General features: G+C 37.9%; 1 protein-coding gene across 1 annotated transcript in view; it reads right to left on the bottom strand.

Moving 5' to 3' along the window:
• Positions 1-27,036, bottom strand: part of LOC150089381 (cytosolic carboxypeptidase 1-like) — a 669,910-nt gene that overhangs the window by 103,142 nt on the left and 539,732 nt on the right. The window contains exon 18 of the mRNA XM_090389963.1: positions 25,829-25,955. Coding sequence (XP_090246089.1) covers positions 25,829-25,955 — 127 coding nt within the window. The remainder of the gene's footprint in view (positions 1-25,828; positions 25,956-27,036) is intronic.

Genomic DNA, 27,036 nt, shown 5'->3' with positions numbered 1-27,036 from the left:
AAAATTAAAGCTTTGTACATAAATGCTTTAAAATATTAATATATTTTTAATTTTGCTCTATTGACAGTGCTAGAGTAAAGTTATAGTCAAAAATCAAATAAATCAGAATTAAAAAACAAAACAAAAAAAATCTATAAAAAAACATGTAATTAATAATAGAATAGCAATTGCTTAAAACATGTAAGCAATGTTTTTACATGTAAATAAAACAATCATTACTTTTTAAATGTAATATCTTCTATATCTAATTATGTATACTTGATTCGATTTTATCAAGTTCTGCATTACATTATTAACAGGCCTTGATTTCATAAATATTCTAAATTTCGGAATTTTTTGAGTCCAAATAGAAAAATTAGGTGAATGGATACAACTTCTCCTGAGATTTGTAGCACTCTGCAATTAATTGGAAACACACATAAGAGATGGCAGCATGGACTAAAAAATTTCAAGACAATTCATACATTAAAGGAATACGCTGTCTAAAGCAACCTTCAAAATATAAATCAATATACATACTCCCCAGAGCAGACACATGAAAAACATAGATCTACATACGTACTGTAAGATATTAAACTTAATTGTTCTGTACTGTCATATCTATAGAGGGAAAGAATTATTGGAAGAGTCAATTTCTACAATCAATTGATTATGGATAGTAAATTTTTACAATCAAGATAAATGTGAGTATAAATAAAGTTTCATTTTTGTAATCGAACAAGTTAGTGCAGCATAGCATCATTTTATTGTATCTTATATTATGAATGCCTTCGCAACAAGTTGCCCTGATATTGCACTACCTCAAATCAGCAATGCTTCACCAGTGGAGAAGACTAATGTTACTTATTCTCAGCAGATACCAACACCCAGACAGCACTGTTTCAAAGCTTTTTGGCCTCACTGGTGGGCAGATAGGTACCCTGGCATTACAATAAGTGACAACCCAGTTATGAAGTATAATTCCACAATATGAGGGATGCCAGATGGTGTGTAGTAGTAAAGACTTAAAAAGGATTATTATTATTAATATTATTATTATTATTAGTCATATTGTGCAAGGAAGCCTGAGGCTTATGCTGCACCAGCTAAAAGAAAATTTCCAAGTTACCCTCAGAGAGAGAGAGAGAGAGAGAGAGAGAGAGAGAGAGAGAGAGAGAGAGAGAGAGAGAGAGGAGTACAAGGGAATCACCAAGAAAGAGAAGAATGATAATATCCAGCTCAGGACCCTGGGTGTGCCAAGCCCATACTCACCAGATGTGAGCCCCTGGGAATGCTGAAAGCTTCAGCATCATGTTAGTTTGCAGTAAATCACCGAAGTAGGTGAAATGGCATCATTTTTATTATATCTCATATATATATATATTAACATATATTAGTATCAATATATAGTAACATAACATTAGTATCTAATACTAATACATAGTATTAGTATTAGTAATATAAATATATCTTACTAATATATAGTAACATATATTAGTATCAAAACTGGACAGTGTTTGCGACTGCAGATGTCATGGATCATTTCATGACAGGCATGAAATGATCCATGAAATTTTCCAGAAAGGCACCTGGGGTGGATGGGATATATCCAGTTATTTTAAAGGAGGCGGCAAAGCAACTAAGCAAACCCTTAGCCATAATTATGAGAGCATCCTTGGACTCAGGGGAGGTTCCCACGGACTGGAGATGTGCAAATGTGTCCTCAATTCACAAAGGTGGATCGAAGGGTGACACGAGTAATTACAGACCAGTTAGTTTAACTTCTGTTCCGGGTAAAATAATGGAGTCGCTGGTTAAAGATGCATTGCAGGATCATCTAGACAAGACTGCAGCAATAATTCAAACACAGCATGGGTTTGTTAAGGGAAAGTCTTGTCTGACAAATTTGATTGGTTATTATGATGTGGTCACAAAGGAACTGGATGCAAAAAATAATTTTGATATCATATACTTGGATTTCAGGAAAGCTTTTGACACTGTTGCGCATGGAAGACTACTGTACAAATTGGAGCAGAATGGTATTAAGGGTAAGTTGCTACAATGGATAAAAGGATGGCTAAGTGGGAGAAGACAGAGAGTGGTAATCAATGGGTGCTGCTCTTCGTGGACTAATGTTATTAGTGGAGTTCCACAGGGTTCGATGTTGGGTCCACTGTTGTTTTGTGTATTTATCAATGATATTGATGAAGGTATATCAGGCTTAATGTCGAAGTTTGCAGATGACACAAAGGTTGGCAGGGTTGTTAATGACAGTAATGGCAGTGTGCTACCATTACTGCCATTACTGTCAGTAATGGCAGTGTGCTACTGCAACAGGATCTAGATAATTTGGGCAGATGGGCTAAGAAGTGGCAACTGAAGTTCAACCTTGACAAATGCAAAGTACTGCATATGGGTAGAAGTAACCCCAGAGAAACGTACCAACTGTGTGGTACTACACTTAAGGTGGTAGAAAATGAAAAAGACCTGGGAGTAATTGTGCAGTCAGATATGAAGTTTTCTGAGCAGTGCAGACAGGCTGCTAGGGCGGGTCATGGGGTTTTGTCAATGATATATAGGAATTTTGCTAGCAGGGAGAAGGAGGTGATTGTCCCTCTGTATAAGGCAATGGTCAGGCCACGCCTTGAGTACTGCGTACAGGTCTGGAGGCCTCATTTTAGGAAGGATGTAGATTTGCTTGAGCGTGTACAGAGAAGAGCAACACGATTGGTGAGGGGAATGAAGGGATTCTCTTACCAAGAGGGGCTTAAGTTCTGCAAATTGCAGTGGCTGGAGACTAGGCACCTGCGCGGTGATCTGATTGAGGTCTATAAGGCCTTGAATGGGTTGAGCACGCTGAATTCTGATGGGATCCTTCCACTTGTTCAGATTACCAACCTACGGGGACATAAGTTCAAATTAAGAAAGGACAGATGTAGAATAGATGTGCGGAAATTTGCCTTTAGCCAGCGGGTGGTTAATTGCTGGAACAAACTTCCATCTGTCGTTGTGGAAGTTGATAGGTTAAATAAATTTAAGGAGGAACTGGACAGGCATTTGGAGGGAATGGTGTGATTTTTTTTTTTTTTTTTTTTTTTTTTTTTTTGGCTGATGCTGCATAAGCTCCTACACTTGCTTTCTTGCATCATGTGCCACCACTACTACTACTACTACTACTACTATTTATAATTTGTGAATGGTCAATCATGTTGAGGCAGTGTTAGGTGGGTTGGAAAACTGCTAGCTTGGGGGGGGGTTCACAGACTAATAGATTAACAGTAGCCACTGGCAGAGGTGAAAGTGATTCTTGCACTGCTTCTATTGGAATGAGCAGCAGCCTGGAAAACAAAATGCAGGGTATTTCAGATACTGATGGAAGTCATTGCAGTACAAGTAAACACATGGGTTGTGTTAGGGTAGCTAAGAATAGGAGCAGGTGCATATATACTTGCATGTACACCAATGCTAGGAGTTTGGTAAATACATTTGATGAATTTGAGGTATTGCTCAAAACATCAAAGGCAGACATTGTTGGGATATCAGAGATTTGGTGTCACACAGATATAAGGAATGCAGAACTGGAATTCAGGAAGTACAATGTGTACAGGAAGGATAGACAGGATAGTAAGGGAGGAGGGGTTAGGCTATTAGTTAAGAAACACATAAAATCCAAGGAAGTGAAGCCAGTCGACATCGCTGGACAGTGCAGCGTCGAGTCAGTTTGGTGTGACATAAGCATTGGGAGATCAAAATTGAGAGTAGGAGTGTGCCATAGGCCTAATGACTCTGATGAGTATAATAAGAAACTGTTTTGGCGCACTATGGCCATAGTTGCCGATGCGCCCAATAAATCCCGAAACAAACAAACAATAAGAAACTGTACAGGGAAATACACTCATCTGTATTGGATTAAATTGTTGATGTGGCCAATTTATGGAGGGGGTTCCAAGTTTTGTTCTATTCACGAGTTGGTATCAGAGAGTCTTATAATGGGGGATTTTAATTTCCCAGATATTGACTGGAATTTGTGGGTTGGTCACTCACACACTAGCAAGGCTTTTGTGGATTTATTGGATGATTGTTTTCTACATCAGCATGTTCGGGAGGCAACTAGAGGGAGTAATACTCTTGATCTGATTATCAGTAGTGATTCTTCATGCATTAAGAATCTGCAGATAAAGGAACCACTAGGTGGCAGTGATCACAATGTGCTGAAGAGGGATTTACTCAAAGAGGTAACTACTATCAGGGGTAAAGGAAAGGGTTTTTGCTTTCGAAAAGGCGACTACGGAGGTCTGAGACAGTATTTAAATTCTGTACAGTGGGACCAACGATGATGTTACCAACGGAAAATTCAAAATGGGAAGCATTCAAAGAATTAATCTTGGAAACTAGTAGGCTTTACATACCAACTAAGAAATATTGTTCAATGTTTAGGCCTAAATGGATGTCAGATGATATATAAATTAATGGGTGACATGGAAGCCTATGATAGATATAAGCTGGTCTGTAACCAAGTCACAAAGGAGATTAGGCAGGCAAAGGCAGATTATGAGAAATCTTTGGCAAAGGATGCGAAGAAAAACAATAAAGAGTTCTTTACCTATGTAAACTCTAGAAGAAAAGGGATGAATCAGATTGGTCCACTGGATATTGATGGTTCAAATGTTGATGATCCTGCTCAGGTGGCTAACAAACTAAATCAGTATTTTGCATCTACATTGACCCATGAGGAGGTATTCAGGGAGGGAAATGCCAGAGGTGAGTTAAACACTCTGGCTGTGAGCTAGAGGATTTTGTAATAACTGAGAGGAAAGGGGAGGAGAAATTGTTGAAGATAAACTTAAAAAAGGCACCCAGGGTGGATGGGATCTATCCAGTTATATTAAAGGAGGCAGAAAAGGAAGTAAGCAAACCCTTAGCCATATTTATGAGAGTTTCTTTGTTCTCGGGGGGGGGGGGGGGGAGTACCCATGGACTGGAGATGTGCAAATGTGACCCCAATTTACAAAGGAGGATCAAAGGTTGACACAAGTAATTATAGACCTGTTAGTTTAACTTCTGTTCCAGGAAAATTAATGGAGGCACTGGTTAAAGAAGCACTGCAAGATCATCTAGACAAGACTTCAGTTATAGCTCGGACACAGCATGGTTTTGTTAAGGGAAAGTCTTGCCTGACCAATTTGATTGGATACTATGATGTGGTCACAAAGGAACTGGATGCAGGGAATAACTTTGATATCATATATTTCGATATTAGATAGGCTTTTGATACTGTTACACATGGAAGACTGCTGAACAGATAGGAGCAGTGTGGCATTGGAGGCAAATTGCTGCTATGGATAAAGGGATGGTTGAGTGGGAGAAGACAGAGAGTGGTAATCAATGAACACAGCTCATCGTGGACTAATGTTATTAGTGGAGTCCCTCAGGGTTCAATGTTGGGTCCATTGTTGTTTTCTGTATTTATAAATGTTATTGATGATGGTATATCAAGCTTAATGTCAAAGTTTGCAGACGATATGAAGATTGGCAGGGTTGTTAAGGACTCTAATGACAGTACGCTGCTGCAACAGGATCTAGAAAAGTTGAGCAGATGGACTGAGAGGTGGCAAATGAAGTTTAACATTGATAAATGTAAAGTACTACATATGGGAAGCAGTAATCCCAGAGTGACGTATCAACTCTGTGGTACTACACTGACAGTGGTAGAGAACAAAAAGGACCTGGGGGTAATTGTGCAGGCAGATATGAAGTTTTCTGAGCAGTGCAGACGGCCTGCAAGAGTAGCTCATGGTGTCTTGTCAATGATATACAGGAACTTTTCTAGCAGTGATAAGGAGGTGATTATCCTCTTGTATAAGGCAATGGTTAGGCCACACCTTGAGTACTGTATACAGGTCTGGAAGCTTCATTTTAACCAGCGGGTAGTTGATTGGTGGAACAGACTTCCATCCCTTGTTGTGGAAGTTGACAGCCTAAATAAATTTAAGGCTGAGCTGATTTGGAACAAACGGAGGGGTGAAATGGGAGTGGTTGGTTTTTTTTTTGGATGGTGCTACATAAGCTTGCTTTCTTGCATCGTATGCCTTTGCTAATGCTAATGTAAACTAATGAAAACTGAAATAATAAATTTACTTATGTTTTCAGCCTTTCTAGCACAAGTTAGAAAGGAATGGTGGTAGTGGGTAAATTTTTTTCATCCTCTGAGAAACTAGTAGAATCAGTACACTTGAAAATTTAGAATCACAGAATAATACATGATACTGGATAACAGCTGCAGAATGTTCTCTGCCAATAAAGCAAATGAAAAATCAAACTCTCTGTGTTCGCTGAATTTTTGTTTCGTTTTCCAAGTTATTCCTTGAAGTAACTTTGCAACAAATTTTTGCACCACCAATGAAAACAGAACAGATCCATATATAAGGGTTATAAAATGTGTTATTCATGGCCAGCGACCAAGTCCATTTCCTGTTGGCTGATAACAGCTGCAGAATGTTCTCTGCCAATAAAGCAAATGAAAAATCTCTGTGTTTGTTGAATTTTTTGTTTCGTTTTCCAAGTTATTGCTTGAAGTAACTTTGCAACAAATTTTTGCACCACCAATGAAAACAGAACAGATCCATATAAAAGGGTTATAAAATGTGTTATTCATGGCCAGCGACCAAGTCCGTTTCCTGTTGGCTGTATAGAAACAAAGCAATAGATAAGGGTAGAATGTTGTTGTGAAAATGGCAAATAAACCTTAAAACCACAAATTTAACAAAACTGCATGTTTTGCAGTGATTGAAGTAGACACTTTACTCTGACTGTTCATTGTTTATTCCATGCTGGGGAAAAACGCTAATTACAAGAAGGGTTCCTCCCAATGTGCTGTTTCCATTTCAGAACGTCAAATGCCAGGATCAAAGGATCCGCAATATAGTGTGTCTCTCGTTAGCATATAAGTAAGTAAACAATCTCAGATTTTACACTTACCATTGGCACATTTGTAATTTATTGATTCCAAAAATAGGTGTTTCATTGTAAAAACAACCAAAGATATATTGCAATAAATTGTTTTTCAAGACAAGTAAAAGCAGAAAAGCATAAAGTCTATAATAACAACAATAATTTTCATTTATTTGTATGCTGATGTTCATTATTTATAAATTATTTATTATTTTCTATACTGACGTGGAGGCCCCTTGTAATTTGAAGCCCTAAGCTGTAGCTTGTGGGTAAATCTGGCCCTGAAAGGAGGTGATTATCCCTTTGTATAAGGCAATGGTCAGGCCATACCTTGAGTACTGCATACGGGTCTGAGGCCTCATTTTAGGGAAGATGTACAGTTGCTAGAAGAAGTACAGAGAAGGGCAACAAGATTGGTGAGCGGAATGGAGTCCTCTTACCAAGAAAGGCTTAAATTCTGCAAATTGCAGCGTCTGGAGACTAGGTACCTGCAGGGCGATCTGATTGAGGTGTATAAAGCTTTGAATGGTTTGAGCAGGCTCAATGCTGACGGGATTTTCCTTCTTGCTCAGATTATGAAACTGAGGGGGCATAAATTAAAATTGAGGAAAGACAGTTGTAGAATAGATGTGCAAAAATTTGCTTTAGCTGGTTGATTGCTGGAACAAACTTCCATCTGTTGTTGTGGAAGTTGATAGCTTAAATAAATTCAAGGAAGAACTGGACAAACGTTTAGAGCGAATGGATGGGTGAAATACAATTTTTTTGGTTGATGCTGTATAAGCTTGCTTTCTTGCATCATATGCCTCTACTAATGCTAACTGCTTGCTTCACAGTCATTAAGAACCTTTGAGCTCGATTATTTTGAGAAATCAGTTATTTCTTTTGTTTCTCGAAATATGGAAGCTGCTAAATGTACACCCTTAATAAGACCTTTTTCAAAGTCTGAGAGAGAAGGCATTTCTCCAATTCTAGCTTCAAATTACTGCAATCAAACAGCCTGTCAGTCGTTATACTCAACAAGGCAACACATCATCACCCCACATCACAGTTTCCTTTGCATTTATTCATATTTCTTCTGTCTGTGACTGTCTTAATACAAAGGTTCGTATTTTTTTGGCCAGTGTGTGTATTAGCCATAGACTGCAAGGTAGGCTTATGCTGCACTAACCAAAAAAATAAATAAATAAAATATAAAAATTAGTAATAAAAAATAAATATATAAAATATGAAAAGAAATTGAACGACCTATGCATTTCCCCTCCTCAAGCTATCAGCTCCAACTACCCACAAAGGTAAAGAAAGCTGTAATTAACAACTTTCTGGCTAAAAGAAAACTTCCTATAATCCAGTCAAATCTCTTTCCCTTTAATTTGAATTTATGGCTTATAGTTCTGGAATCATTTATAACAGTGAAAATTTTACCTTCATTCATTTTGCTGTACCCTGTAAAGTGGCCAGTTACCAAGCACTGCAGCCCACATATTTGAAGTCTTTTCTCATATGGGTGCTGGTTTTTTTTCCAGATTTTATTTAGACTGGTGGTGGTAGTGTAAGGGTGTGAGGAGTGTCACTGTCATGCACACTGGACCCTTGATATCAGTGGAGCAACATTTATTACCTTCCAACATTTATATGCCACAGGTTATCTGGATATTTCATACCAGGTGCATCTTTTCATGGCTGCAATGTCTCTATGTGCAAATGGGTTTCTTCAACAAAAATAATTCATCCATGTAACAAGTCTAAAATTGTACAGAACTGGTTCTAGAAACATGAGAATGAATTCTGCCTATTGCAGTGGCCTCTCCAGTCTCCATACAGTCTTGTGCACTATGTAGTCATATGCAGAATAAAGTACTTCCTCACTGAACAAAAGAGCAGATTTATCTCTTTTTTCAGACTCTCCATGAATTTGACAGTAGAAGTAATTATGAATAAGTTAGAATCATACTTCTGATTTAGTCTACTTTGGTAATTACCTTCCAAAATGGAAGAGGAAGATTCAAGAAAGTTACACATCACATTCTTCAAAACACCAATGACCTCAGTAAATGAATGAGGTACGTTTGACTGGAAAGCTATTTTAATTTTCAAATGTTGGCATAATATTTCAAAAGTAAAATGTTTCATTCAAGACAGAAGTGAGGAACATGAACAGAGTCCCTGAACATGTGAGGATAACCTGCTTAGAGTTATTAGCATGCTCGAACTATTTAGGATTGTTTGCATTAGAAGTTTACAATTCAGAGATTCTTTTTCTGGGGAGACTCATTAATTTCTCATTTTTCAAAACTTCTTTTGGATCAGGACCATTTAGATTTAGACATAAATAAGTGCTATTCACAAGTGATTGCTTGTTGCACTTTTCAGATTTGAAAATGTGCTCATTTTGCTTCTTTTTTTTTTACCACTTCTGACTTCTTTGAATGGATTTTTAGAGGTTGCAACTGTTCTACCAGTAAATTAAAGCATTTATCCAAAGACAGCGAACATGCACACATGCTTCAAAACCCTTTTTGGCTTCAGTGGCATATGTTAATTGAAACTGTTTCTGTCTTTCTTTTTATCACTTCTTTATAGATAGTAGTAAATGTTCTTTAATATCCTTGATAGGGATATTATCAACATTAAATGCCTGATAGTCTTCTAAAAGAATCTCATGCACTTTCAGGTTGGTTAAAAGAAGATGCTCAATACGGTACTCCATAGAGTAGACTTTACTCCATAAAGTCTCCTTCCAATAATGCCTGTTGAGAGCAAGCTGCTTTCAGTTTTACAATTTTTTTTGTCACAAAAGTTCACAACACCTCCTTTTGGTCTCTGTTCAGCTTCACCAACTATGCCAGCTATTTTTGTTTTTCTGCATCCATTTTTTTTTCTTTTTTTTTTGCTATTTCACTACTGTGAAATGTAAGATTATTTTTCATGATAAATGATGTGAATAAACAATAAATGCATATTTTAGTGTCATTGTGACTTTGAAATGCTGCATTTATTTTTGCATTTCTTTATGTACTATGATAAAAGATATGAATAAACAATTAGCACATTTGGAATATGAAAAATACATTTCAAAAATAGCATATCTAAAACCAAGTTATTAACTTAAGGTGAAAAATGAAATTTAAAGCAAAAATTGAAACTGAAAATTTGAAATTGAAATAATTGAAACTGTAACTGAAAATTTAATAGTGAAGCTATAGGATTTTTTTTTTGGAAAAAAAAGGGGTGGGAGGTAAAGACTCAAAATGAGGAGCAGGAGGATAGTGAAAAATAATATCTCTATCATAGCAAGCATAGCTGCTAAAGAGTTGGCAGAATTAACTATACCAAAAATAGGGCTTGATTGACTGTGTAATCAAGCCCCAGCGATGATGTAATTACCACTAAGAATTGATTAGGAAGAATGATTGAAACAAGGGGTATGAAATAAGAATGATGGAAACAAGGAGTATGAAATAAGAATTATGAAAACAAGGGGGTGTACAAAATTGATTATGAAAGTTATAAGGTATGAAAATTTATTAGTCAAAGCATTTTGATAATTGATACAATTCAGTGTGCACACACACTCCACTTACAGCCTTTACTGAATATTTTGATTATTGAAACAGTATGTGATTGCAATAGACTATCACACCTTATTTAACTTATTTTGTATCTTACCCACTTTACTCCTTTTATAGTTATTGTTAGTTGTTTTTTTGCTTTTAATGAATTTTATTTATAAGCTGCTTTAACATACAATTAGCATTAGTAGAGGCATATGATGCAAGAAAGCAAGTGTATACAGAATCAGCCAAAAAAAAAAAAAAAAACAAAAAAAAACTTCCCATTTCACCCATCCATTTGCTCCAAAAGTTTGTCCATTTCTTCCTTGAATTTATTTAAGCTATCAACTTCCACAATAACAGATGGCAGTTTGTTCCAGCAATCAACTACCTGCTGGCTAAAGGCAAATTTCCACACATCTATTCGACAACTGTCTTTCCTCAATTTCAGTTTATGACTCCTCAGGTTTGTAATCTGAGCAAGAGGAAGAATCCCATCAGCATTGAGCCTGCTCAATCCATTCAAGGCCTTATACCTTAAGAAATAATGAAATGAAATGCTTTATGCATGTAATTTTGGAAAATTAATTTCATTTTATGGAACACGCAAAGGCATACACACACACACACATATATATATATATATATATTGCTTACCAAATCTAAAATCAGTAGACCTATTTCAGTTAGTTAACACTTTGAAATCTCTGTTTTGTTATCAAGGCAAAAAATAAATACATGGCACTAAAGACTGATCTCCATCACAAGTAGATACATATATTTAATAAACTAAAATTAATCAAAATTATATGTGTAAAAAAAAAAAAGTGTTTTGTTTGATCAATTTCAGAATTTGTACATTAGTCATGTAAAATACATTTACCTTTGAAACATTATCATAATGGATCAGAACACTGTAACTTTAGATTCCCTGATTCATGTACTACTGTAACACTGGCACCTCCGTAGCCAGGTGGGCAGGAGCAGCAGTGCGTAGCACATGCTTCTTGATTAGATCGGGGTTCGAGCCCGTGACCAACAAATACGGAGGATGCGGAAAAAGGTCAGGAAATGACCACCGCATATCCCCAGAGCAATATGGCCTTAGTTGCTAATGCTCCTAAAAACCAAATAACAAACAAACTGTAACACTTTATACAGTACTATACAGAGCCATTAAGTTATTAAGTCTATTAACACATTGCCAAGTAACTTAATTGTTTCCCAGCTTTATTAGCAAACTGCTTTTCTGACAATGGCTCTGACAGTTTAATGCCTGTAAACTTGTAAACTGTAAATGAATTTGGCATATTTCCTTACCCTATTCTAAAACTGACAAACAGATTATTTGGACAGATTGAAAAGATAAAATAAAAATAAGGAAAATTGTTTTATTTTGGTGTTTCAACAATGAATAGAATACAATAGACTGATTTTCCATTTCAGACTTCACATAGACTAAACAATGTTCATGTATTTCTGTCCATGGTAACTATCTGAAAATACTAGGTGGCAGGTGCCACCTAGTATTTTCAGTAATCCCCCATCTCTTTCATCATGCAGTATAAGTGATGTCTTGTGTGGTTACGTTGGGTATCATGGCAAAATCTAATATTCCTTATATTTTGATGGTACAGCTCTAAATGATTCACAGGCCGGCCACTAAGTAGCCTACCAGAATGAACCTATTAGCGATTCTCTAGGAAGCAGTGTATCTCTACTCCGCCAGACAGTGACTGAATGTAGTTGGAGTAGTGTGTATAGAGAAGGAGGATCACTGTTGAGGTCACGTTATGTCAAGGAGTTGTGTATATTCTTGTTGTGAGTAAACCATATCCAAAAATTTCACTAATTCATATATATATATATATATGCCCCTCCATTTTAGTTTATCTATTTTATTAAACATAAATAGCCAAGCTAATACAACAAACTTATATGTCAAAAGATTTGAATCTCCCAAACTCTTTCTCATTCATTTCACAAATATATATAGTCTCAATGATCTCCATTTTGACCTATAATCTGCCAAGCTCCATTTACTTTTTCAGACAGTCTCAATTGTCAGTTGCCTTAACCACTAACACATTTCAGTTGAAAAATTAGGGCTCTATGATTCTTTTTGTTTCAAAGATGGTATTTGTGCATATTTCTGCTCAGATACTCCTTGCGAGAGACACCCTAATTTGGAATCCCCTCTTTTTGATATCCTCTAGCTTAAAAGCTCTTTGCCCCATTTCTTCAAATTCATCTGCTTCTTCTACCTTTCCCCAAACTACACTAATAACTCTGAACTTTGACTTCCTTGCTTTGAAACTAGACTTTCTCCAGTGTAACTTTCCTAACACCAAGGTAATTTTCCTTGGAGATTTTAACATTCACAACTCCAGATGGCTTCAGTTTTCTACACAGACTCAACTGGTCAAGATGCTGAGGCTTTTAGGATTACTGAGGACCTCACTCACCTTGTTCATTTATCTACAAGAATACCAGACAACCCTAACACACCTAACACCCTTGATCTTTTTCTCACTAACAACCCTTCAAAGTACACATTGAATATTACTGGTCCCCTAAGCACTTCAGATCACAACTTGGTGATGATCTCTCCTCCAATGCAGTCTCTTTCTTATGGCCATTCTCAACCTCAATTTACAAAATACATTACAAAATCTGGGTGATTTTGATTCTTCTTTTGCCTGGTTCAATTACTTTTTTAAATCTACCAATCGTAATGCGTGCTCATGTCAGTAAAGTTATTCTTAAGGATGAACTTATTCCTCATTCCACCTTAAAATCTCGCCCTTTATATAAACTTGGGGTTTCCAATAAATGTGTTAAGGCTGTTCAAGCTAAGAATGTGGCATATCATAATTTGCTTGTATCCAAATCTTCAGTTCATTTCTGCTGGCATAAAGCTCACATTGCTGCAAAATAATTATTAATGAATCCAAATTCAGTTCTGAAAGTTTTGAAATTCAGTTCTGAGAGTAGAAAACTTGCTTCTTGTCCAAATGGTAGTTAAGCTTTCTGGTCTCTTGCCAAAGCTATTGGCTGAAACTTTGATCCATCAATATTCCTACCTCTACTACAACCAGGTGATTCTATTGCCACCATAGTTAAAGACAAATTTCACATCCTAGTATTGTGTATTTTTCTTCTAATTCCTGTATTGAAACATTGGTAAACCACTGCCTGTTTGAGTGAAACCCCAACATACTATACTCAATACCTCCTCTGATCTGCTGACAGAAGGAAGTTGAAGAATTCTGAAATGTCTTGATGCCAAGAAAGTTCCAGATTGTGATGGAATTTCTCCAGTTGTTCACAAAACCTGTGCACCTGAGCTTGCTTCTTTTTGTGTTGCCTTTTATGTTTTTTTATTCGCTGGTGTTTTCCTTCTGCTGGAACTTTGCACATATCCAGCCAGTTCCTAAGAAAGGTGAAAAATCCCTATCTTTCAAATATTGTCCCAATGCTTCAAATTAATGGAGAAATCCATCAACCATAACTCTTAAACTACCTTGAAACTTTCTATCTGATTAATGATCACCAATATGGATTCTATATTTATAGCCAACCTACAGGTTATTCTGCAATCCATCTGAAACACAGATAAAACAGATAAGTGAATCACAGAATCTGGCATAACTCTGGTGAAAGTAAAATGACAAAATTTTTGCATACATGTTGTATAAGTATATGAAATGTGTAATCATAGTATTAACTCTTAATGAATTTAAAACACACATTCTCAAATATCTACAAACACAGTCAAATTTTCATAAACATTTATTACCAAATAAAATCATTTGCTAGGTCTAAAATCATATTTCTAGGATAAGATTTAATAACCAAATTAAAAATATGAGTAAATGTTATACGGCAGATTCAGACTTCCATCAAGGAAAGTCTACACCAAAAATATTGTCTAACAAGAGGATTTTAAAAAAATGTATTCTAGAAAAAGAAGTTAAGATGAAAACTAAATTAAATAAAAGCACTACACATAGAGGTATTGCTAATTCTTATTCTTAAATAACCACTTGTTTTCTTTTATTGATTAACAATAATTACTCATATCTTTAAATTAGGTCATAATACATTTCAGAAAATTTGACTTTATTGAAAAATATTTGAGAATGTGTGCCTGTAAATGTTAGGAGTTAGTACTATAGTCATAAGTTTAGTATTCTTTGGTTCTTCTTCTTCTTTTTTTTTTTTAAATCCATATTTTAATCCTAATCATATTTTTAATTCATAACACTTTAAATCTTATCCAGGAATGGTTGTGGGGGTGGGGTGAGATGATGGGAAAAAAAGTGAGTCAACTGGCCTGGGTCTGGATATCTGGGGGACCGAGATCTTGGGGACTATAAAAAAAGGCCCAGGAGGGGAGCTGTGTTGGCTCTAACTGCCTTATATTAACAATATACTTGGTTAGCAAATTTATCAACTATTTCTACATAAGTACATAGAAGTCATTGAATTTTTCTGTGTAAGCCTCTAAAATTCCGGATTATTATATTCATTATTTCATTTTGTTAGACCCTTTGATTTGTTTGGAAGAGTGGAAAGTATCTTTTTTCACTTTTAGTTTCTCTTCTTCTCTTTTTTTTTTTTTTTTTTGAGAAACATGATTTACCAGTACACAAATACTAGACTCAAAGTAGCAAAAAATGAAAGAGCCTTGAGGGGTAACTTGGGAGATATGTTGTTTTAGCAGTGCAGACATGCTGCGAGGACAGCTCATGGAGTTTTGTCAATAACATACAGTTTTGTCAATGGTAAGAATTTTGCAGGCCAGATAAGGAGGTAATTATCTCATTATACAAAGCATCTTGGGTACTGCGTACAGGTCTGCTGACCTCATTTTAGGAAGGATGTAGATCTGCTGGAATGGTGCAGAGAAGAACAAGATTGGTGAAGGGAACAAAGGGGGTGCTCTTACCAAGGCTTCAGTTCTGCTAAGTGCAGTTGTTGTTGTTATTTTGGTTTTTAGGAGCATTAGCAACTAACCCCAGGGGCTCACATCTAGTGAGTCCACTAGATGTGAGCCCCTGGGGTTAGTTGGATATCATCATTCTTCTCTTTCTTGGTGATTCCTTTGTACTTCTCTCTCCCTCTCTCTCTCGGGGTAACTCAGGATTTTTTTTTGGCTGGTGCAGCATAAGCCTCAGGCTTCCTTGTACCATATGGCTAATAATAATAATAATAATAATAATAAAAGGCCATATTGCTCCGAGGATATGCAGTGGTCATTCCCTGACCTTTCCACATCCTCCGTATTTGGTGGTCATGGGCTCGAAGCTAAGTAGCATTAGCATTAGCATTAGTAGAGGCATTTGATGCAAGAAAGCAAGCTTATGCAGCATCAGCCAAAAAAAAAAAAAAAAAAAAAAAAAAAAAAAGTAACATAAATAAATAAAAATAACCACTTCCACTTCACCCCTCTGTTCGTTCGAAATACCTGTCCAGCTGAGCCTTAAACTTATTTAGGCTATCAACTTCCACGACAAGGGATGGAAGTCTGTTCCACCCACCAACCACCCGCTGGCTAAAGGCAAATTTCCGCACATCTATCCTACATCTGTCTTTCCTCAATTTGAATTTATGCCCTCTCAGGTGATTTTTCTGAGCTAGAGGAAGAATCCCATCAGCATTGAGCATGCTCAAACCATTTAAGGCTTTGTACACCTCTATCAGATCACCCCGCTGGTGCCTAGTTTCCAGACACTGTAATTTGCAAAACTTAAGCCTTTCTTCGTAAGAGAACCCCTTTGTCCCATTCACCAATCTAGTTGCCCTTCTCTGTACTCGTTCCAGCAGCTCTACATCCTTCCTGAAATGAGGCCTCCAGGCCTGTATACAGTACTCTAGGTGTGACCTGACCATTGCCTTATACAAGGGAATAATCACCTCCTTATCCCTGCTAGAAAAATTTCTATATATCATTGACAATACACCATGAGCTACTCTTGCAGCTCGTCTGCACTGCTCAGAGAACTTCATATCTGCCTGCACCACCACCCCCAGGTCCCTTTCATTCTCTACCACTGTCAGTGTAGTACCACAGAGTTGATACGTTGCTCTGGGGTTGCTGTTTCCCATATGTAGTACTTTACATTTGTCAATGTTAAACTTCATTTGCCACCTCGAAGCCCATCTGCTCAACCTTTCCAAATCCTGTTGCAGCAGCATAGTGTCAGTAGTGTCCTTGACAACCCTGCCAACCTTTGTATCGTCTGCAAACTTGGACATTAAGCCTGATATACCATCATCAATATCATTTATAAATACAGAAAACAATAAAGGCCCCAATACTGAACCCTGAGGGACTCCACTAATAACATTAGTCCACGATGAGCAGTGTCCATTGATTACCACTCTCTGTCTTCTCCCCCTCAACCACCCCTTTATCCATAGCAGCAACTTGCCTCCAATGCCACACTGCTCCAATTTGTGCAGCAGTCTTCCATGTGCAACAGTATCAAAAGCCTTTCTAAGATCCAAGTATATAATATCAAAGTTATTCCCTGCATCCAGTTCTTTTGTGACTGCATCATAGTATCCAATCAAATTGGTCAGGCAAGACTTCCCTTTAACAAAACCATGCTGTGTCCTAGCTATAACTGAAGTCTTGTCTAGATGATCCTGCAGTGCTTCTTTCACCAGTGCCTCCATTAATTTTCCGGGAACAGAAGTTAAACTCACAGGTCTATAATTACTTGTGTCAGCCTTTGATCCCCCTTTGTGAATTGGGGTCACATTTGCACATCTCCAGTCAATGGGTACCTCCCCTGAGTCCAAGGAAGCTCTCATAATTATGGCTAAGGGTTTGCTTACCTCCTTTGCTGCCTCCTTTAATATAACTGGATAGATCCCATCCACCCCAGGTGCCTTTCTTGTGTTTATCTTCAACAATTTCTCCTCCACTTTGCTCTCAGTTATTACAAGATTCTCTAGCTTACTGCTAGAGTTGAATACACCTCTGGCATTCCCCTCGCTGAATAACTCCTCATGTGTGAATGTCGATGCAAAATATTCATTTAGTTTGTTAGCTACCCGAGCAGGGTCATCAACAGTTGACCCATCGATCTCAAGTGGACCAATCTGATTCATCCCCTTCCTTCTAGAGTTTACATAAGTAAAGAACTCTTTGCTGTTTTTCTTCGCATCCCTTGCCAAGGATCTCTCGTAATCTGCCTTCGCCTGCCTAACCTCCTTTGTAACTTGGTTACAGATCAACTTGTATCTATCATAGGCATCCGTGTCACGTGTTAATTTGTATGTATCCCATGCATTTTTCTTCTCTGCCATATGCCTCATTAGTTCATCTGACAACCATTTAGGCCTAAACCTTGAACAATATTTCTTAGTTGGTATGTAAAGCCTAGTAGCTTCCACGATAAGTTCTTTGAATGCTTCCCATTTTGAATTTGCTGTTGGCAATATCATCAGTTGATCCCACTGTATAGAATTTAAATACTGTCTCAGTCCATTGTAGTCGCCTTTACGAAAGCAATACCCCTTCCCTTTACCCCTAATGGTAGTTACCTCTTTGAGTAACTCCCACTTCAGCACACTGTGATCACTGCCACCAAGTGGTTCATTTATCTGCAGATTCTGAATGCATGAAGAATCACTACTGATAATCAAATCAAGAGTATTACTCCCTCTAGTTGCCTCCCGAACATGCTGATGTAGAAAACAATCATCCAATAAATCCACAAAAGCCTTGCTACTGTGTGAGTGACCAGCCCCCAAATTCCAGTCAATATCTGGGAAATTAAAATCCCCCATTATAAGACTCTCTGATTTACTGGCCCACTCTATTTCTCCGAACAGTTTCTTATTATACTCATCAGAGTCATTAGGCCTATAGCACACTCCTACTCTCAATTTTGATCTCCCAATGCTTATGTCACACCAAACTGACTCGACACTGCACTGTCCAGCGATGTCGACTGGCTTCACTTCCTTGGATTTTATGTGTTTCTTAATTAATAGCATAACCCCTCCTCCCTTCCTATCCTGTCTATCCTTTCTGTACACATTGTACTCCCCAAATTCCAGTTCTGCATTTCTTATATCTGTGTGACACCACGTCTCTGAAATCCCCACAATATCTGCCTTTGATGTTTTGAGCAATACCTCAAATTCATCAAATTTATTTACTAAACTCCTAGCATTGGTGTACACACAAGTATACATGCACCTGTTCTTTTTCTTAGCTACCCTAACACAACCCATGTGTTTGCCCTAACACAACCCAAGTGCAGTGTCTGGAGACTATACACTTGCAAGGTGATCTGATTGAAGTGTTTAAGGCTTTAAATGGATTGAGCAAGCTCAATGCTGATGGTATTTTTCCTCTTGCTCAGATAACACACAAGGGAGTATAAATTCAAATGGAGGAAGGATGGTTGCAGGATAGATATGCAGAAGTTTGCCTTCAGCCAGCAACTGGTTAACTGTTGGAACAAACTTTTATCTGCTGTTGTGGATGTGGGTACTTTGAATAAATTTACGAAAAAACTAGACACACTATTGGAAGGAATGGACAGTGATGTCTGAATTCCCCCCCCCCCCCCCCGATGTTGTATAAGCTTGCTTTTTTGCATTATTTGCTACTACTAATGTTAATATTTTTCTAGGATGGAATTGTCAGTTGTTTGTTTGTTTTCTCTTGACATCTATTTTATTACAACATTCTGGCATAGAGATTAATTGCTTTCCTTTACTATTTAATTTCAATGGGAAATCTTTTAACACATTCACAGCATATTCTCTCTGCTTAACCCTTATCAGTGAATATGAGGTTTGAAAGATTTTCATGGTAGGATAATCACATCTGTTTGTGTTTCCATTCAGTACCATTTGTTTACAATTTGGTGTAAGGAATATTTTGTTCAGTCTTTCGATGTTGTATCTCTTTTTCTAGTTTCCATTGTTATTACATTCAGAAGAAAGCTGGTTAGTTTTTCGCCCATACACTCATTAGTGTCATGTTTTGATCCACAATGATAACAAGTAAATGTTTCTCCAGAGATGGCAAACCAATAGCATGCATGCCATTGGTTTGCCATCTCTGGAGATGGTTGCACACATTAAAAATATAATGGCATACATCCAAAAATAGACTGAAAGAAAGTTTTCTTCTAAATTTAAACATAAATTTGTTTTACAGTCTATCAGCCATATCTGTTATTGAAAACTGTAAGTGTGTATATCTGCAGAATTATACAGCAATAAGGTTTCTCTAGAAAATTAAACACTCTTATTAACTTTTTTATAATAAAAATAAGGACTACTTACTAACTGTAATCACTTTTTTATAGGGTATGCAATCTCCCCCCCCCACCAGCACATGAAAATTGTCATATTTTTGTTTCAGCTTATTTTGACATGGAGGGCTGTAAAGGTTCACCATCACTACTCTAGAAGCTGTTTGATATTCCCCATATTCTAGGCACTTAAAACATTTTAATGGATCAGATACTTACATTCTAACTTGACAATTCAGGTAGACTATTTTGTATTTTGTAACCTATGTGTATAAAAAGCAAGGATAAGATTTATAATTGGGCATGTAGATTTTGCTGTAATTAAGACTCTTAACTCCTTGTTTAGTTCACTGAAGAAGAAGAAATCTGCAGTGAACTAAACAAGGAGTTAAGTCTTAATTACAGCAAAGTCTACACGGAGAAGAAATTGTTGAAGATAAACATAAAAAAAAAGGTACCTGGGGGTGGATGGGATCTATCCAGTTATATTAAAGGAGGCAGCAAAGGAAGTAAGCAAACCCTTAGCCATAACTATGAGAGCTTCTTTGTTCTCAGGGGAGGTACCCATGGACTGGAGATGTGCAAATGTGACCCCAATTCACAAAGGAGGATCAAAAGCTGACACAAGTAATTATAGACCTGTTATTTTAACTTCTGTTCCAGGAAAATTAATGGAGGCACTGGTTAAAGAAGCACTGCAGGATCATCTAAACAAGACTTCAGTTATAGTTCGGACACAACATGGTTTTGTTAAGGGAAAGTCTTGCCTGACCAATTTGATTGGATACTATGATGTGGTCACAAAGGAACTGGATGCAGGGAATAACTTTGATATCATATATTTCGACCTTAGAAAGGCTTTTGATACTGTTGCACATGGAAGACTGCTGAACAAATTGGAGCAGTGTGGCACTGAAGGCAAATTGCAGCTATGGATAAAGGGATGGTTGAGTGGCAGAAGGCAGAGAGTGGTAATCAATGGACACAGCTCATCGTGGACTAATGTTATTAGTGGAGTCCCTCAGGGTTGAGTGTTGGGTCCATTGTTACTATAATAATTAATGATAAACACCAGCCAAGAAATTAAACTGAAAATTTAATATAAAATAAAATAAAATAATATACAGTAAAATGTAAATAAAATAAAATACAATAGATTAAAATATAGTTACAATATAGTTAAAATATAGTTAAAAGCAGTAAAATTATCTAAAATAAACTGGGTTAAAAGCGATAAAACAATGAAACCTGGAGCTTTCGGAGACTGCCGTCTCCTTCTTCAGCAGCATACTACTAGTGCTAAGACACATCCTTAAGTAGCAGGTCCATGGCACTCATGCACGTAGTCATCAGACACATGATCTACATTCTCCATGCGCGTATCGGAAACGGAAGTGGCTCGGGAGCGTGTCAAACAGAACCGGTCATCCCTTCTGAGGACAACTGCCTCAAACAGGGGGTGTAAACGGATCCCGCTGTCCCTATTAATAGTATTGTGACTGGATGAACCGATTCACAAGCTCTCGAGCCACTTGGGTTCCCAAAATCCATGGGCGCGGTCAGTAATGACCGCGTCTTCAGGGGAGATCCGGTGCTGCTTTTCCCAGAAATGCTCTGCCACAGCAGACCTCCCATAGTTAGCAGTCTTGATAGCGGTCGTGTGTTCCCCCAGACGGTCCTTTAAACGTCACCCCGTTTCCCCCACATAACACTCCTCACAATCCGGGCACTTAATCTCGTAGATCACATTGCTAGTATGGTCCTGGGCTACGGGATCTTTAACTTGAGATATCACTGTGTGCAACCTCCGACCCGGAAGTTGCACACAGCGGGTCTGGCACTCCCGCAATGCCCGTACAATGCGTTCTGAAAGGCCCGGATAGTAAGGAATGTATGCAGTAGCCACAGGGGCAGGCGACTCCCTACGATTGGACTCAGCCCTATAAATATATTTGTCCAAGACCCTCTGGGGGTATCCACATTTCCTGAGGTCTGCCGTGACTCTGCAAATTTCCATTTCCTTTTCTTCAGGGGTACTACAGTGGGTCCCCACCCTATTCAACAATGCCCTGGCTACACTGTTCTTATGATGATAAGCCTGTGCTCAGCTGTAATGAACTAAAAAATAACTAAAGAAGTTTATTGGTCTCTTCATGCCTCAGGTTGTCGATTACCCCGGTTCTACGGCCTCCCAAAGACGCACAAGGTGGGCATTCCGTTGAGACCTATAGTATCATTTGTGGGTAGTCCCACTTATGCCTTATCTGGATTTTTAGCGGGAGTTTCTCCTATAGTGGGACACTCCAGTTTAGTAATCAGGAATAGCAAGGAATTTGTGAACTTTATAAGAAGCCAATCTATAGGTGAAAATGAACATTTGATTTCGTTTGACGTGGTATCTTTGTTCACATGTATCTCCATTGAACATGGGGTGCATTGTGTAAGATTGGCCTTAGAACGGGATGACTGCTTTAGTGCTAGATCTTCACTGAGCATTGATGATATTTGTAAAGGCGTTGAATTTTGCCTTGCAAGCACTACTATGGCTTTTCAAAAAGTTATGTATAAGCAGGTCCATGGCACGGCCATGGGTTCCCCCATCAGTGCCATCGTGGCCAATTTGGCAATGGAGGAACTGGAAACTAGGGTTTTTCATCAGTTGGATTTCCCTATGCTCGAGTGGAGGAGATATGTGGACGATACACTCACCATTTTAAAAAAGGGAAAGGAAGATGAGGTGCTCAATTTACTCAACAGCTTCTCCACATTTATACAATTTACCTCGGAGGTGGAAGAAGCTCGGTCCCTCCCGTTTCTGGATGTTTTGGTTAGCAGAGATGGGTCTAGATTAAAAACAACGATCTATAGAAAGCCTATGTGCCGGGGCCAATTTGTTCATTACAGCTCAGCACAGGCTTATCATCATAAGAACAGTGTAGCCAGGGCATTGTTGAATAGGGTGGGGACCCACTGTAGTACCCCCTGAAGAAAAGGAAATGGAAATCTGCAGAGTCACGGCAGACCTCAGGAAATGTGGATACCCCCAGAGGGTCTTGGACAAATATATTTATAGGGCTGAGTCCAATCGTAGGGAGTCGCCTGCCCTTGTGGCTACTGCATACATTCCTTACTATCCGGGCCTTTCAGAACGCATTGTATGGGCATTGCGGGAGTGCCTGACCCGCTGTGTGCAACTTCCGGGTCGGAGGTTGCACACAGTGATATCTGAAGTTAAAGATCCCGTAGCCCAGGACCATACTAGCAATGTGGTCTACGAGATTAAGTGCCCGGATTGTGAGGAGTGTTATGTGGGGGAAACGGGGGTGACGTTTAAAGGACCGTTTGGGGGAACACACAGCCGCTATCAAGACTGCTAACTATGGGAGGTCTGCTGTGGCAGAGCATTTCTGGGAAAAGCAGCACCGGATCTCCCCTGAACACGCGGTCATTACTGACCGCGCCCATGGATTTTGGGAATGCAAGTGGCTCGAGAGCTTGCGAATCGGTTCATCCAGTCACAATACTATTAATAGGGACAAGGGGGGTCCGTTTACACCCCCTGTTTGAGGCAGTTGTCCTCAGAAGGGATGACCGGTTCTGTTTGACACGCTCCCAAGCCACTTCCGTTTCCGATACGCGCATGGAGAATGTAGATCATGTGTCTGATGACTACGTGCATGAGTGCCATGGACCTACTACTAGCATTTTATCATTAGCATTAGTAGAGGCATTTGATGCAAGAAAGCAAGCTTATGCAGCATCAGCCAAAAAAAAAAAAAAAAAAAAACCCCACTTCCACTTCACCCCTCTGTTCGTTCAAAATACCTGTCCAGCTGAGCCTTAAACTTATTTAGGCTGTCAACCTCCACCACAAAGGATGGACGTCTGTTCCACCAACCAACCACCCGCTGGCTAAAGGCAAATTTCCGCATGTCTATCCTACATCTGTCTTTCCTCAATTTGAATTTATGCCCTCTCAGGTGATTTTTCTGAGCTAGAGGAAGAATCCCATCAGCATTGAGCATGCTTAAACCATTCAAGGCTTTATACACCTCTATCAGATCATCTCGCTTGTGCCTAGTCTCCAGACACTGCAATTTGCAAAACTTAAGCCTTTATTCGTAAGAGCACCCCTTTGTTCCATTCACTAATCTTGTTGCCCTTCTCTGTACTCGTTCCAGCAGCTCTACATCCTTCTTGAAATGAGGCCTCCAGACCTGTATACAGTACTCTAGGTGTGGCCTGACCATTGCCTTATACAATGGAATAATCACCTCCTTATCCCTGCTGGAAAAATTCCTGTATATCATTGACAATACTCCATGAGCTACTCTTGCAGCCCGTCTGCACTGTTCAGAGAACTTCATATCTGCCTGCACAATTACCCGCAGGTCCCTTTCATTCTCTACCACTGTCAGTGTAGTACCACAGAGTTGATACGTTGCTCTGGGGTTGCTGTTTCCCATATGTAGTACTTTACATTTGTCAATGTTAAACTTCATTTGCCACCTCTCAGCCCATCTGCTCAACCTTTCCAGATCCTGTTGCAGCAGCATAGTGTCAGTAGTGTCCTTGAAAACCCTGCCAACCTTTGTATCATCTGCAAACTTGGACATTAAGCTTGATATACCATCTTAAGGATGTGTCTTAGCACTAGTAGTATGCTGTTGAAGAAGGAGACGGCAGTCTTCAAAAGCTCCAGGTTTCATTGTTTTATCGCTTTTAATCCAGTTTATTTTAGATAATTTTACTGCTTTTAACTATATTTTAACTATATTGTAACTATATTTTAATCTATTGTATTTTATTTTATTTACATTTTACTGTATATTATTTTATTTTATTTTATATTAAATTTTCAGTTTAATTTCTTGGCTGGTGTTTATCATTAATTATTATAGTATGGAATTTCCCAGCCCCATAGGCCTGTTTGAAGAAGGGTCCATTGTTGTTTTCTGTATTTATAAATGATATTGATGATGGTATATCAAGCTTAATGTCAAAGTTTGCAGACGATACGAAGATTAGCTGGGTTGTTAAGGACACTAATGACAGTACGCTGCTGCAACAGGATCTAGAAAAGTTGAGCAGATGGACTGAGAGGTGGCAAATGAAGTTTAACATTGACAAATGTAAAGTACTACATATGCAGTAACCCCAGAGTGATGTATCAACTCTGTGGTACTACACTGACCGTGGTAAAGAACAAAAAGGACCTGGGGGTAATTGTGCAGGCAGATATGAAGTTTTCTGAGCAGTGCAGACGATCTACAAGAGTAGCTCATAGTGTCTTGTCAATGATATACAGGAATTCTTCTAGCAGGGATAAGGAGGTGATTATCCCCTTGTATAAGGGGATAATCACCTGTACAGTACTCAAGACCACACATTGAGTACTGTATACAGGTCTGGAGGCCTCATTTTAAGAAGGATATAGAGCTGTTGGAACGAGTACAGAGAAGGGCAACAAGATCAGTGAATGGAACAAAGGGTTGCCCTTACAAAGAAAGGCTTACGTTTTGCAGATTACAGTGTCTGGAGACTAGGCATCTACAAGGTGATCTGATTGAGGTGTATAAAGCCTTGAATGGTCTGAGCATGCTCAATGCTGATAGGATTCTTCCTCTTGCTCAGAATAATCACCTGGGAGGGCATAAATTCAAATTGAGGAAAGACAGATGTAGGATAGATGTGCGGAAGTTTGTCTTTAGCCAGCGGGTAGTTGATTGGTGGAACAGACTGCCATCCTTTGTTGTGGAAGTTGATAATCTAAATAAATTTAAGGCTGAGGTGGACAGGTATTTGGAATGAATGGAGGGGTGAAATGAGAGCAGTTTTTTTTTTTTTTTTTTGGTTGATGCAGCATAAGCTTGCTTTCTTGAATCATATGCCAATGCTAATGCCAATAATTTTGTATTAATTTAACCAGAATTCTAAAAAAATAATATTCATTTTTTTTAACATTAAAAAAAGAACTTTATGTGTAGCTAAAGCATAGCTATTTATTTTTAAAATGTTCTTAGGTAATTTTAGAATTATTGTAATTTTAACACTTACTATTGCAAGGACGAGCAGTAATCGTTAGCAATGGTACAGAATTTCCTGCTAATGTTTCACATAAACTATCTTTCTTGAAGTGGATGGCAGTTGTATCATATGTATTTTCCCAACAATGCAGATGAGTCTGGAATATACAACAAAAATATGGTAATCAATGGTATGATACTGAAATCTCATTTGATGTAGGCATGACAATTTTTAGTTCCTTCTACGTTGTGAAGATGTTATAATTCAGTAAATTTTAGGCTAAGAATATCAGCTGTATGCTTTAGTATAGTATATAATATCTGTGTAGATACACTATAGTTAACCCATAAAATTAAACTACGTATGTAGTGTAAAGGCATTATTTTTATTATATCTCATATTTTTGTGGCTACCTTGACAACGAGATACCAGGTATTGCACTACGTTGAATAAATAATGCTTCTCTAGTAGAGAAGACTACTGTTACTTATTCTCAGTGGGCATCACCACCACTCAGATGGTACCGTTTCAAGGCTTGCCTATCATCGGTGGGTGGGCAGGTATCCTGATGCTGTCTGGGTGGTGGTGCCCACTGAGAATAAGTAACAGTGGTCTTCTCTACTACAGAAGCATTACTTATTCGAAGTAGTGCAATAGCTGGTATCTCATTGTGAAGGTAGCCACAATATGACATATAATTAAAATAATGCCTTTACACTACATACGTAGTTTAATTTTATGGGTTAACTATGGTGTATCTACACCAATATTATATAGTTAATTTAAACCCATATGGAATTAGACTTGTGCATTTAGTCTTTAAATGCTTTAGTATAGTATAAAACTATAGTGTACTTTAAGTACCAACTATATGACACTAAGATTATTAAAGGCTCTATTATAGTGTTTTCATTTCTGATTTTGAGATATGATAATGCATATTTTTGAAATGGATTCCTATGAAGAGGTTTTAACTTGGTTAAATTTATACCATGAATCTACAAGTAAAACGAAAGGAAGTTTAACATGCAAGTTAATTCAATATATGAAAAAAGGATACACTAAATTAAGCAGAAATATACTTGTAAAAATGAAACAACCTTGTATATAAACAACCTTAGGTAAACAAGAGCCAGTTTGGGTGATATATATCATATAAGCAATTTGTGAAAATGTAATTATCATTAAAAATTTATTTTAATAAAAGGATCCTCCCTTCAGTTATATTCATCCAACTC

Source organism: Mastigoproctus giganteus, chromosome 2, assembly GCF_048544385.1.
Source record: "Mastigoproctus giganteus isolate SK-2022 chromosome 2, ASM4854438v1, whole genome shotgun sequence".
NCBI lineage: Eukaryota > Metazoa > Arthropoda > Arachnida > Uropygi > Thelyphonidae > Mastigoproctus > Mastigoproctus giganteus.
This window is presented reverse-complemented; position numbering and strand designations above follow the sequence as displayed.